Source organism: Symsagittifera roscoffensis, chromosome 2, assembly GCF_963678635.1.
Source record: "Symsagittifera roscoffensis chromosome 2, txSymRosc1.1, whole genome shotgun sequence".
Classification (NCBI taxonomy): domain Eukaryota; kingdom Metazoa; phylum Xenacoelomorpha; order Acoela; family Convolutidae; genus Symsagittifera; species Symsagittifera roscoffensis.
Window position 1 is genome coordinate 40,945,208 of NC_087063.1, and position 15,225 is coordinate 40,960,432.

General features: G+C 33.2%; 1 protein-coding gene across 1 annotated transcript in view; it reads left to right on the forward strand.

Annotated features, from left to right (window-relative positions):
• LOC134839406 (TATA element modulatory factor-like) overlaps positions 1-15,225 on the forward strand; it is an 83,998-nt gene that overhangs the window by 18,533 nt on the left and 50,240 nt on the right. The window contains exons 9-12 of the mRNA XM_063854944.1: positions 869-1,331; positions 1,634-1,833; positions 3,532-3,681; positions 4,176-4,326. Of these exons, the coding sequence (XP_063711014.1) occupies positions 869-1,331; positions 1,634-1,833; positions 3,532-3,681; positions 4,176-4,326 (964 nt within the window). The remainder of the gene's footprint in view (positions 1-868; positions 1,332-1,633; positions 1,834-3,531; positions 3,682-4,175; positions 4,327-15,225) is intronic.

Below are 15,225 nucleotides of genomic sequence, written 5' to 3' on the forward strand. Positions count from 1 at the left end.
GAATGTTGTTTTGCAAGTCTTATAAGAGTCGATGAACGCAGTGGTTTTTTTTCAGGAAAAAAGTTTTTAAAATGCTCTAATAACTACAGGTATGCATTCATACATGTTAATGCATTTATGAATGCACTTAGGTATATATATTCACTTTTTGGTAAAATGTTAAAATAGGTGGTGATTTTGAGTATAGTGCATCTATCAAATTAGAACTATAATGCATAAAGTAGTCCTTTTATTTTCAATCAATATTTTCATGCTACGAAGATAGTTTTTGTAAATACGTTACTCTGCCAGATAAAGATTTATTTAAAAGTTCAAGTTTTACACTTTTGCCAAACATATGGCTTTTGAAATTAATTATAAATCGTGTTCGAAATATATAAATAAGCGATCCAGCTATTTAACTTGAACCTGCCACCTTTTGTAATATATCACCCACTTTTTGAATTAAATTTAAATGCATCTGCTGAAAATTAGTTAAATTTCACTGTCCAACTACGAACGTGGAATTGGCGAGAAAAACGTGAACTAGTTTCGAAAATGGATTTAAATTTTCGGATTTCCCATCAGAATAATAAATTTACCTATTGATCCAATTTTCTCAAATTGGGTTTAATTTATCAAAATAGTGTCAATCAAAAATTTTCCTCGAAATGCAAAGATCTTTAAGATATATATATTTTTTGAATTCGAATGTTGGCTATTTTTAAATGATTGTTCATTTTGATTTAAATGATTGTTCATTTTTGAGTGCTATCTTTTGAGGTCAAACAATTGGTCCTTCAATTTGATTTCAATTTTTACTAGGCGTTTTATTCCATTGCAATCACCCCCTTTGTTATTAATCGTATTCCATGTTCTTTGCTTTAAGACAAAATCTGGATGATAAGACGAGCGAGTTAACTTCAGTTACAGAAAGCTTCACTAAGCTACAGCAGAAAGTAGCCGAACAGCGAGACACCATCACCCAAATGAATGCCACGATGACCAGAAACGAGTCACTTCTCAGTAAAAAGACGAACGAAAACGACGAGTTGGTGGAGAAAACAAGCGCGCTACAAAATAATTTAGACTCAGTGTTCCGAGAACTGCGTGAACTGCAACAGCAAATGGCAGATAAAGACGCCAAATTTGCGCAGTCACAAGCAGTGGTTAATGAGGAAATACTGCAGGAGAAAGAGGAATTGCTGAGGAGTCTGCAGTGTAAGTGGGAGGAGGAGCGGGAACTGTTGAGTCAGCAGGTGCAGGATGCAAACACGAGTGTGGCGAGGATGGAACAGGCGGCAGCTAGGAGGGAGAATCTACTCAAGGATGAGATCAAGGACCTCCAGATGGTGAGAGACTAATCTGGTATTGTAGGGTCCAGATAAAGAGGTTCGCGTTCAACTTGAGACATGAGTGAACGTAATGCTGGTGCCATTTATGACAACTTCACTAAAGTGGAGTTGAGATTTATGTCTCTCTCGTGTGATGGAATTTTATGTCTCTGTGGTGTGATGAATAGTTCAAGAAGTATCCTCAATTTAGTAATTCGTAATTTTAGCTACTTAAGTAGATGTGTCGTATCTCATTCACTTGTATTTAATGCAAGTTGATTGATGCTTAATAAACGTATCAAACTCGATGTTGCTTGTAGAGATTAGAGGAAGAAATGCAGCGAGGTCAGGGGTTAAGTGAGGGCGTCTCTCAGGCGACACAGCCTCTGTGGAATCAGATATCGAGGCTGCAGCGTCAGCAGCAGGATCAGCAGTCGCAGTGGAGTCAACTGGAAAAGAACTATCTCGACAGACTGGCAGAGGCCGAGTCACGTGCGGGGCAAGCAGCCGAATCAGAAAGGTATGTGACGTGAATACATAGCATATTGTTTTGGAATAAAAAGCTTTGTCTTTGCTTTTAGGAATACTGTTAGAATAAAAACGACCTCGGCTAAAGTTTTGGTAATCAAAATTACTGCCTATATCTTGTTTAAGAGTAATGAACGTAGTGAGTACTCTTATATAGGTCTTGCTGATTTTTTTTTGTTTTTAAGGAAAAAGTCTTAAGATTTGTTCACGCTCAGTTTTGATTTTTTGCGGTTTGACTCATGATTTCTTAAGTTCATTACATTTCCATTGTTTACGCAAGCATAGCTTGTGTTATAGAATGAACTATCTTTTTTTCCAAACTAAGTCGCAAATATTACTGCGATGCAATTGTTGCGGCAAAATAATTTCATGTTGAAAATGTTAATTTTGATCCAGGTATTAAGTAAAACCAATGCTAAGGATATTAACACCGACTATTATTTTACAAATAGCACTTTAGCTTCAAGGTATCATGGATGTGTAGCCTGGAGGTAGGGAAGGAGACCAGCAACAAAGTAAGAGGATTCGAATTTGGGCAGGGTCGGATGTTTTTAATGAACTTTTTTTGTATACTAGATAAAATTGAGGCATGTTAAATGGTAAATTCCTGTTTGATTAAAACAGGTATTCTGAAAATGTTTGAAATTGGGTTTTTTTTAACACAAAAAGTTATGGCCCTCAGAAAACTCAAATTTTCAGTTTTTTGACCGTTTTTTTTTGAATTTTCATTTGACTTTTCTCAAAACTACCTTTCAAAATCTAAGATTTGAATTTTAATCGAAGGGGAGGGTTGTAAAAAGCTCTCATGCACAAGCGATTACTCTCAAATTTGTTCATCCAAAAAAAAATAACCCTCGGAAAAGTTTAGGCATCTCTCAAACTAACAAGCTCTTGTAATCACTTCAGTTGTTAAGAAAATTGAAGTAATTAATGAAATTATCAGACTTTAAAGTCATTATATTGGGATTTATTTTTTTTTGCTATAGGTATGTTTTTGAAATTACCCTTGTCCTTTCGCATCAATACAAAAATTTCAAAAATTATCAAACAGATATTGCCAGCTGTAGCTGGCCTCTAATAGGTTTTTTTTTCAAATTGTATGGTACTGCTAAAGCGTCATAATTGGCTTGCGTCACTTAATAATTATGTAGACTCATAATTGGCTTGCGTCACTTAAGTTTTACTCGTTCAGTTTTTCCCAGTATCATTATCGGTAATAGTTTTGCTTGTGTATGCGAAGTGCAACTTTGCCACTCAGTAAACGGAAAGGAAACTCCTCTATCGAACAGCAAAGTTGTAAAGGTCACGAAAAACGTGATCGACTTCTAATTTCGAAAATGGAAATTAATTTTCAGATTTCCCAGCGAAATAAAAGTTTTACCTATTGATCCAGTTTTCTCAAATTGGGTTAATTTTAACAAAAAAGTGTCCATAATAAATTGTTCTAGAAACTGAAAGAGCTTTAAAGGCCATTTAATTTTTTCTTCGAAAGTCAAAAGTTGAAGTCGTTTTTTTTTCAGTTTTTTTTTCAGTCATAACTCTTTTCCAACTGTCAGTTGGCTATGTTTGAAATTACGCGATGAAGCTCAAAATCTTTTCGATTGAGTGTTTGTGTCTTAAAATGAGGAGGAAGGCGTTGAAAGGGGTTATTGATACAACTGAATATTTTGTTTTATATTGGCGTGAGTAGGATTGCAACCGAGAGTGCAGTGGAGCTGAAGATCAAAATGTCCTCTTTGGAAGCGCAGCTGGCCACGGTGAGGTCGGAGCATTCGAAGAGTGTAAAAATTAACGAACAGAAGGACTCCGATTTAGAGAGACTCAGGGAACAAGTGGCCACGTAAGTTTTTCAGCAAAAAAGTATGATTAGCGCACTATCTTTTTGTATCAGTCGCGCTCTTTTTGCTGTAAGGAGAAATAAACGAGCCGTGTTTTCATGAAGCGGACCACTGGGCACCCAAATGGCCCCTTATTATTGTATTTTTGGATGAAACTCATTTTTAATTGACCAAACCCCTTTAGAAATTGAGAGCACCTTAAATCGTAATTTACGCCAAATTTGATAAGGGAAGCGCGCACCGAAAAACATTTTTTTTTGTCGGCGCCTTCAAAAAGTGTTCATAAGAGCATACAGGCTTAATACTTTGCTTATAGTATTTTAAAAGATCTAATTAATTCGGTTAGACCTAAAAAAAACTTCATATCGTTTGATTTTTAAAAATCTTTATTTTACCCTCAAAAAATCCTAGATCTGCCCCTAAATATTTGTATTGTGAGATCAAATTATTCTTAAATTGACCGCTAAAGGATGGCAAAATGTTGACTGCATATCAGGTTGAAAGAGGAGTTGGTCGTATCGAACGAGAAAAGTGCAATGGTGGAGAGGCAACTGAGTGTTGTGCAGGCAGAGATGGACTGTGAGAAACAGGCTCTGGAACAAGTCAAGAGGAAGTGTAGGACACTGGATGAGCAAAACAGAGAAATGGTAGGACTTCATTACATCGCCTTATATAGCATTTTTAAGGGTTCTGAAAGCAGGGACTCATATTACAGTAAAGCATTTGAAATGAACGAAAACTTGTTTCGATGATTTCAGAAATTCCAAGCATAGATCAACTGATCAAGCATGATCAAATGTGTTGATTTTCCGAAAGTAATGGTTCTGAAACACATGTTTTTATCACATGTTTTTTAAAATGGCCGTAAGTTATGTTGATTTGGTGAATACTTGGTGACTGCAGATGATTAGCTTGTGTTATAGTGTGAACTCTCTTTTTTTTTCAACCTAAGTCGCAAATATTGTTGCGACAAAATATTGTTGGTACAAAATGTGTTTATTTTGATCAATAACCAGCTATTAAGTACAGCCAATGCTAAGGATTTTAACACAGACTATTATATTACAAATAGCACTTAAGCTTCAAGGTATCATTAATCTGCAGCGTAGAGGTAGGGAAGGAGACCCGCAACAAAATAAGAGGGTTCGAACCTGGGAAGGGTCGGATGTTTTCGTTTTTAATGAAGTTTTTCGTATACTAGTTAAAGTGTGTCCACTATAAGTTGAGACATGTTAGTTGGAATTTTTTTTCAATTTGACTGGTACTGCTAATGCGTCATAATTGGCTTGCGTCTTGCGTCACTTAGCAGTTATGTAGACTAGGCCTTTCACGACTTTGCCTTTCACTCATTTTATGTCCTGATATTTCCATGGTTGTTCATAGATATTTTAAGTTTGATTAAACTTTCTAACACTGTGATGATATAAATCCAAGCATAGATGAACTGATCTCCTGACGATTTTGTTGAGCTGATAAACTGTTCAAAATTGGATTCTCTTTTCGAAACTGCCGGGTTGAAAATGTGTTGATGTTCTTAGAGGAATGTTTTAACTCAATTTTTTTTTTACAAGCTGTAACTTTTTTGATTTGATCAATACTTGTGTTTTTTATAATAACAAGTCCTAAGAAATATAAATTGATCTTCACGATTCAGTTTTGTGAAAGGTTTACCATTTGTGGATCGAACGTTTTTGTTAGTGACTGTTGCGATTTTGCCTTTCACTCATAATATGATCTGATGTTTTCATGGTTGTTCCTAAGTTTTTCAAGTTCTAGACAATTCTAGCGTTGTGATGAAATAATTTCAAGCGTATATCAATTGATCTCCTGACGATTAACTTTAACTGATGTTTTTTTGTGGTTTTGATTTTTCAAGGTACTTGTTTGCAAGTTTGTTACGGTTGATATTATTTCCTGTGTTTTCGGGACACCCATTGTTTGAGCGATTTTTAAATCAGATTCCAGTTTTTTTGTGTTGATGGTCTTAAAAGAATGTTCTTACCCTACTTTTTTACAAGCTGATAAGTTCGCTGATTCGGCCAATACTTGTTTTTTTGATAATATTAAGTCCTAGGAAAGATAAATTGATCTTCATGGTTCAGTTTTCCGAAAAATTTAACCATTTGCAGGTCGAAAGGTTTTTTAGTCACTGTTGCTATTTTGTCTTTAAATTAATATTTGTCCTGATGTTTCAATGGTTGTTGATAAATCATTCATTAATTTTACTAACACGGTGATGATATAACTTCAAGCATAGATCAACTGATCTCCTGACGATTAAATTGAACTGATTCTTTTTTTGTGATTGTGATTTTTCAAGGTACTTGTTTGCAAGTTTGTTACGGTTGATATAATTTCCAGTGTTATCGGGACACGCCTTGTTTGAGCGATTTTTGCATCAGATTCCAGTTTTTTTTTTGCTTACACTTACTGTTTTTTAGTGTTATTTCCACGCATGCAACCACTGATTCCCGGAAATTTTGTTTGATCTGATGGAAGTTTGAATTGTCTTGTTTATTTATTTGATTCATTTCATGGGTATATTTTTTATCTCAGCGGTTTTTGAAATGTCTAAATCTCAGTCTTTTTGAAATGTTTTTTTTTGTCAATTTTATTGAGCTGATCAAATGTTGAAAGTGGTTTTTTTTCCGAAACTGCTGGGTTGAAAATGTGTTGATGTTCTTAGAGGAATGATTTTATTTCTACTTTTTTTCAAGCTCTTAAGTTTGCTGATTTGGTCAATACTTTCAAAACTTGTTTTTTTGATAATAACAAGTCCTAGGAAAGATAAATTGATCTTCATGATAGTTTTCCGAAAGGTTTTACCATTTGTTGGTCGAACGGTTTTTTTAGTCACTGTTGCGATTTTGTCTTTCACTTATTATTTGTCCTGATGTTTCAATGGTTGTTCTTAAATAATTTATGTTTGATTAAACTTTCCAACACGGTGATGATATAAATTCAAGCATAGATCAACTGATCTCCTGACGATTAAAAAGAACTGATTTTTTTGTGATTGTGAGTTTGCAAGGTACTTGTCTGCAAGTTTGTTACGGTTGATATTATTTCCAGTGTTATCGGGACACGCATCGTTTGAACAATTTTATAATCAGATTCCTTTTTTTTTGTGTTGATATTCTCAGAGGAATGTTTTTACCCTACTTTTTTACAGGCTCTTAAATTTGCTGATTTGGTCAATACTTGTTTTCTGATAATAACAAGTCCTAGGAAAGATAAATTGATCTTCATGATAGTTTTCCGAAAGGTTTAACCATTTGTATGTCAAACGGTTTTGTTAGTCACTGTTGCGATTTTGTCTTTCTCTAATTATTTGTCCTGATGTTTCAATGGTTGTTCTTAAACAATTTATGTTTGATTAACTTTTCTAACACGGTGATGATATAAGTTCAAGCGTAGATCAACTGATATCCTGGTGATTAAATTGAACTGCTTTTTTGTGATTTTGATTTTTCAAGGTACTTATTTGCAAGTTTAGTACTTTTGATTTTATTTCCCGTGTTTTCTTAGAGGATTGTTTTTACCCTTCTTTTTTACAAGCTCTTAAGTTTGCTGATTTGGGCATTACCTGGTTTCTGATAATAACAAGTCCTAGGAAAGATAAATTGATCTTCATGATGCAGTTTTCCAAAAGGCTTTACCATATGTAGGTCGAACGGTTTTTTTAGTCACTGTTGCGATTTTTCTTTCTTTAATTATTCGTCCTGATTTTTCGATGGTTGTTCTTAAATATTTTTTATGTTTGATTAAACTTTAACAATGTGAGGATATAATTTCAAGCATAGATCAACTGATCTCCTGACGATTAAAATGAACTGATTTTTTTTCTGATTTTGATTTTTCAAGGTACTTGTTTGCAAGTTTAGTACGGTTGATATTTTTTCCCGTGTTTTCGGGACACGCATTGTTTGAATGATTTTATAATCAGATTCCTTTTTTTTGTGTTGATATTCTCAGAGAAATGTTCTTACCCTTCTTTTTTACAAGCTCTTAAATTAGCTGATTAGGTCAATACTTGGTTGATGATAATAACAAGTCCTAGGAAAGATAAATTGATCTTCATGATGCAGTTTTCCGAAAGGATTTACCATTTTTAGGTCGAACGGTTTTTTCAGTCACTGGTGCGATTTTTCTTTCATTAATTATTTGTGCTGATGTTTCACTGGTTCTTACATAATTCATGTTTGATAAAACTTTTTAACACGATGGTGATATAATTTCAAGCATAGATCAACTGATCTCCTGACGATTAAATTGAACTGATTCTTTTTTTGTGATTTGGATTTTTCAAGGTACTTGTTTGCAAGTTACGGTTGATATTATTTCCCGTGTTATCGGGACACTCATTGTTTGAACGATTTTTAAATCAGAGTCCAGTTTTTTTTTGTGTTGATGTTCTTAGAGGATTGTTTTTACCCTTCTTTATTACAAGCTCTTAACTTTGCTGATTTGGTCAATACTTCAGTAATCTGCAGCGTAGAGGTAGGGAAGGAGACCCGCAACAAAATAAGAGGGTTCGAACCTGGGAAGGGTCGGATGTTTTCGTTTTTAATGAACTTTTTCGTATACTAGTTAAAGTGCGTCCACTATAAGTTGAGACATGTTAGTTGGATTTTTTTTTTCAATTTGACTGGTACTGCTAATGCGTCATAATTGGCTTGCGTCTTGCGTCACTTAGCAGTTATGTAGACTAGGCCTTTCACGACTTTGCCTTTCACTCATTTTATGTCCTGATATTTCCATGGTTGTTCATAGATATTTTAAGTTTGATTAAACTTTCTAACACTGTGATGATATAAATCCAAGCATAGATGAACTGATCTCCTGACGATTTTGTTGAGCTGATAAACTGTTCAAAATTGGATTCTCTTTTCGAAACTGCCGGGTTGAAAATGTGTTGATGTTCTTAGAGGAATGTTTTAACTCAATTTTTTTTTACAAGCTGTAACTTTTTTGATTTGATCAATACTTGTGTTTTTTATAATAACAAGTCCTAAGAAATATAAATTGATCTTCACGATTCAGTTTTGTGAAAGGTTTACCATTTGTAGATCGAACGTTTTTGTTAGTGACTGTTGCGATTTTGCCTTTCACTCATAATATGATCTGATGTTTTCATGGTTGTTCCTAAGTTTTTCAAGTTCTTGACAATTCTAGCGTTGTGATGAAATAATTTCAAGCGTATATCAATTGATCTCCTGACGATTAACTTTAACTGATGTTTTTTTGTGGTTTTGATTTTTCAAGGTACTTGTTTGCAAGTTTGTTACGGTTGATATTATTTCCTGTGTTTTCGGGACACCCATTGTTTGAGCGATTTTCAAATCAGATTCCAGTTGTTTTTTGTGTTGATGGTCTTAAAGGAATGTTCTTACCCTACTTTTTTACAAGCTCATAAGTTCGCTGATTCGGCCAATACTTGTTTTTTTTTTTGATAATATTAAGTCCTAGGAAAGATAAATTGATCTTCATGGTTCAGTTTTCCGAAAAATTTAACCATTTGCAGGTCGAAAGGTTTTTTAGTCACTGTTGCTATTTTGTCTTTAACTTAATATTTGTCCTGATGTTTCAATGGTTGTTGATAAATCATTCATTAATTTTACTAACACGGTGATGATATAACTTCAAGCATAGATCAACTGATCTCCTGACGATTAAATTGAATCGATTTTTTTTGTGATTGTGATTTTTCAAGGTACTTGTTTGCAAGTTTGTTACGGTTGATATTATTTCCAGTGTTATCGGGACACGCCTTGTTTGAGCGATTTTTGCATCAGATTCCAGTTTTTTTTTGCTTACACTTACTGTTTTTTAGTGTTATTTCCACGCATGCAACCACTGATTCCCGGAAATTTTGTTTGATCTGATGGAAGTTTGAATTGTCTTGTTTATTTATTTGATTCATTTCATGGGTATATTTTTTATCTCAGTAGTTTTTGAAATGTCTAAATCTCAGTCTTTTTGAAATGTTTTTTTTTGTCAATTTTATTGAGCTGATCAAATGTTGAAAGTGGTTTTTTTTTCCGAAACTGCTGGGTTGAAAATGTGTTGATGTTCTTAGAGGAATGATTTTATTTCTACTTTTTTTCAAGCTCTTAAGTTTGCTGATTTGGTCAATACTTTCAAAACTTGTTTTTTGATAATAACAAGTCCTAGGAAAGATAAATTGGTCTTCATGATAGTTTTCCGAAAGGTTTTACCATTTGTTGGTCGAACGGTTTTTTTAGTCAGTTGCGATTTTGTCTTTCACTTATTATTTGTCCTGATGTTTCAATGGTTGTTCTTAAATAATTTATGTTTGATTAAACTTTCCAACACGGTGATGATATAAATTCAAGCATAGATCAACTGATCTCCTGACGATTAAAAAGAACTGATTTTTTTTTGTGATTGTGATTTTGCAAGGTACTTGTCTGCAAGTTTGTTACGGTTGATATTATTTCCAGTGTTATCGGGACACGCATCGTTTGAACAATTTTATAATCAGATTCCTTTTTTTTGTGTTGATATTCTCAGAGGAATGTTTTTACCCTACTTTTTTACAGGCTCTTAAATTTGCTGATTTGGTCAATACTTGTTTTCTGATAATAACAAGTCCTAGGAAAGATAAATTGATCTTCATGATGCAGTTTTTCGAAAGGTTTAACCATTTGTATGTCAAACGGTTTTGTTAGTCATTGTTGCGATTTTGTCTTTCACTAATTATTTGTCCTGATGTTTCAATGGTTGTTCTTAAACAATTTATGTTTGATTAACTCCTCTAACACGGTGATGATATAAGTTCAAGCGTAGATCAACTGATATCCTGGTGATTAAATTGAACTGCTTTTTTGTGATTTTGATTTTTCAAGGTACTTATTTGCAAGTTTAGTACTGTTGATTTTATTTCCCGTGTTTTCTTGGAGGATTGTTTTACCCTTCTTTTTTTACAAGCTCTTAAGTTTGCTGATTTGGGCATTACCTGGTTTCTGATAATAACAAGTCCTAGGAAAGATAAATTGATCTTCATGATGCAGTTTTCCAAAAGGCTTTACCATATGTAGGTCGAACGGTTTTTTTAGTCACTGTTGCGATTTTTTTTTCTTTAATTATTCGTCCTGATTTTTCGATGGTTGTTCTTAAATATTTTTTATGTTTGATTAAACTTTAACAATGTGATGATATAATTTCAAGCATAGATCAACTGATCTCCTGACGATTAAAATGAACTGTTTTTTTTCTGATTTTGATTTTTCAAGGTACTTGTTTGCAAGTTTAGTACGGTTGATATTTTTTCCCGTGTTTTCGGGACACGCATTGTTTGAATGATTTTATAATCAGATTCCTTTTTTTTGTGTTGATATTCTCAGAGAAATGTTCTTACCCTTCTTTTTTACAAGCTCTTAAATTAGCTGATTAGGTCAATACTTGGTTGATGATAATAACAAGTCCTAGGAAAGATAAATTGATCTTCATGATGCAGTTTTCCGAAAGGATTTACCATTTTTAGGTCGAACGGTTTTTTCAGTCACTGTTGCGATTTTTCTTTCATTAATTATTTGTGCTGATGTTTCACTGGTTCTTACATAATTCATGTTTGATAAAACTTTTTAACACGATGGTGATATAATTTCAAGCATAGATCAACTGATCTCCTGACGATTAAATTGAACTGATTCTTTTTTTGTGATTTGGATTTTTCAAGGTACTTGTTTGCAAGTTACGGTTGATATTATTTCCCGTGTTATCGGGACACTCATTGTTTGAACGATTTTTAAATCAGAGTCCAGTTTTTTTTTGTGTTGATGTTCTTAGAGGATTGTTTTTACCCTTCTTTATTACAAGCTCTTAACTTTGCTGATTTGGTCAATACTTCAGTAATCTGCAGCGTAGAGGTAGGGAAGGAGACCCGCAACAAAATAAGAGGGTTCGAACCTGGGAAGGGTCGGATGTTTTCGTTTTTAATGAACTTTTTCGTATACTAGTTAAAGTGCGTCCACTATAAGTTGAGACATGTTAGTTGGAATTTTTTTTCAATTTGACTGGTACTGCTAATGCGTCATAATTGGCTTGCGTCTTGCGTCACTTAGCAGTTATGTAGACTAGGCCTTTCACGACTTTGGCTTTCACTCATTTTATGTCCTGATATTTCCATGGTTGTTCATAGATATTTTAAGTTTGATTAAACTTTCTAACACTGTGATGATATAAATCCAAGCATAGATGAACTGATCTCCTGACGATTTTGTTGAGCTGATAAACTGTTCAAAATTGGATTCTCTTTTCGAAACTGCCGGGTTGAAAATGTGTTGATGTTCTTAGAGGAATGTTTTAACTCAAGTTTTTTTTACAAGCTGTAACTTTTTTGATTTGATCAATACTTGTGTTTTTTATAATAACAAGTCCTAAGAAATATAAATTGATCTTCACGATTCAGTTTTGTGAAAGGTTTACCATTTGTGGATCGAACGTTTTTGTTAGTGACTGTTGCGATTTTGCCTTTCACTCATAATATGATCTGATGTTTTCACGGTTGTTCCTAAGTTTTTCAAGTTCTAGACAATTCTAGCGTTGTGATGAAATAATTTCAAGCGTATATCAATTGATCTCCTGACGATTAACTTTAACTGATGTTTTTTTGTGGTTTTGATTTTTCAAGGTACTTGTTTGCAAGTTTGTTACGGTTGATATTATTTCCTGTGTTTTCGGGACATCCATTGTTTGAGCGATTTTTAAATCAGATTCCAGTTTTTTTTGTGTTGATGGTCTTAAAGGAATGTTCTTACCCCACTTTTTTACAAGCTCATAAGTTCGCTGATTCGGCCAATACTTGTTTTTTTTGTAATATTAAGTTCTAGGAAAGATAAATTGATCTTCATGGTTCAGTTTTCCGAAAAGTTTAACCATTTGCAGGTCGAAAGGTTTTTTTTAGTCACTGTTGCAATTTTGTCTTTAACTTAATATTTGTCCTGATGTTTCAATGGTTGTTGATAAATCATTCATTAATTTTACTAACACGGTGATGATATAACTTCAAGCATAGATCAACTGATCTCCTGACGATTAAATTGAATCGATTTTTTTGTGATTGTGATTTTTCAAGGTACTTGTTTGCAAGTTTGTTACGGTTGATATTATTTCCAGTGTTATCGGGACACGTCTTGTTTGAGCGATTTTTGCATCAGATTCCAGTTTTTTTTTTGCTTATGCTTACTGTTTTTTAGTGTTATTTCCACGCATGCAACCACTGATTCCCGGAAATTTTGTTTGATCTGATGGAAGTTTGAATTGTCTTGTTTATTTATTTGATTCATTTCATGGGTATGTTTTTTATCTAAGTGGTTTTTGAAATGTCTAAATCTCAGTCTTTTGGAAATGTTTTTTTTGTCAATTTTATTGAGGTGATCAAATGTTGAAAGTGATTTTTTTTCCGAAACTGCTGGGTTGAAAATGTGTTGATGTTCTTAGAGGAATGATTTTATTTCTACTTTTTTTCAAGCTCTTAAGTTTGCTGATTTGGTCAATACTTTCAAAACTTGATTTTTGATAATAACAAGTCCTAGGAAAGATAAATTGATCTTCATGATAGTTTTCCGAAAGGTTTTACCATTTGTTGGTCGAACGGTTTTTTTAGTCACTGTTGCGATTTTGTCTTTCACTTATTATTTGTCCTGATGTTTCAATGGTTGTTCTTAAATAATTTATGTTTGATTAAACTTTCCAACACGGTGATGATATAAATTCAAGCATAGATCAACTGATCTCCTGACGATTAAAAAGAACTGATTTTTTCGTGATTGTGATTTTTCAAGGTACTTGTCTGCAAGTTTGTTACGGTTGATATTATTTCCAGTGTTATCGGGACACGCCTTGTTTGAGCGATTTTTGCATCAGATTCCAGTTTTTTTTTGCTTACGCTTACTGTTTTTTAGTGTTATTTCCACGCATGCAACCACTGATTCCCGGAAATTTTGTTTGATCTGATGGAAGTTTGAATTGTCTTGTTTATTTATTTGATTCATTTCATGGGTATATTTTTTATCTCAGTGGTATTCGAAATGTCTAAATCTCAGTCTTTTTGAAATGTTTTTTTTTGTCAATTTTATTGAGCTGATCAAATGTTGAAAGTGGTTTTTTTTTTCCGAAACTGCTGGGTTGAAAAATGTGTTGATGTTCTTAGAGGAATGATTTTATTTCTACTTTTTTTCAAGCTCTTAAGTTTGCTGATTTGGTCAATACTTTCAAAACTTGTTTTTTGATAATAACAAGTCCTAGGAAAGTTAAATTGATCTTCATGATAGTTTTCCGAAAGGTTTTACCTTTTGTTGGTCGAACGGTTTTTTAGTCACTGTTGCGATTTTGTCTTTCACTTATTATTTGTCCTGATGTTTCAATGGTTGTTCTTAAATAATTTATGTTTGATTAAACTTTCCAACACGGTGATGATATAAATTCAAGCATAGATCAACTGATCTCCTTACGATTAAAAAGAACTGATTTTTTTGTTATTGTGATTTTTCAAGGTACTTGTCTGCAAGTTTGTTACGGTTGATATTATTTCCAGTGTTATCGGGACACGCATCGTTTGAACAATTTTATAATCAGATTCCTTTTTTTTGTGTTGATATTCTCAGAGGAATGTTTTTACCCTACTTTTTTACAGGCTCTTAAATTTGCTGATTTGGTCAATACTTGTTTTCTGATAATAACAAGTCCTAGGAAAGATAAATTGATCTTCATGATGCAGTTTTTCGAAAGGTTTAACCATTTGTATGTCAAACGGTTTTGTTAGTCACTGTTGCGATTTTGTCTTTCACTAATTATTTGTCCTGATGTTTCAATGGTTGTTCTTAAACAATTCATGTTTGATTAACTTTTCTAACACGGTAATGATATAAGTTCAAGCGTAGATCAACTGATATCCTGGTGATTAAATTGAACTGCTTTTTTGTGATTTTGATTTTTCAAGGTACTTATTTGCAAGTTTAGTACTGTTGATTTTATTTCCCGTGTTTTCTTAGAGGATTGTTTTTACCCTTCTTTTTTACAAGCTCTTAAGTTTGCTGATTTGGGCATTACCTGGTTTCTGATAATAACAAGTCCTAGGAAAGAAAAATTGATCTTCATGATGCAGTTTTCCAAAAGGCTTTACCATATGTGGGTCGAACGGTTTTTTTAGTCACTGTTGCGATTTTTCTTTCTTTAATTATTCGTCCTGATTTTTCGATGGTTGTTCTTAAATATTTTTTATGTTTGATTAAACTTTAACAATGTGATGATATAATTTCAAGCATAGATCAACTGATCTCCTGACGATTAAAATGAACTGATTTTTTTCTGATTTTGATTTTTCAAGGTACTTGTTTGCAAGTTTAGTACGGTTGATATTTTTTCCCGTGTTTTCGGGACACGCATTGTTTGAATGATTTTATAATCAGATTCCTTTTTTTTGTGTTGATATTCTCAGAGGATTGTTTTTACCCTACTTTTTTACAAGCTCTTAAATTAGCTGATTAGGTCAATACTTGGTTGATGATAATAACAAGTCC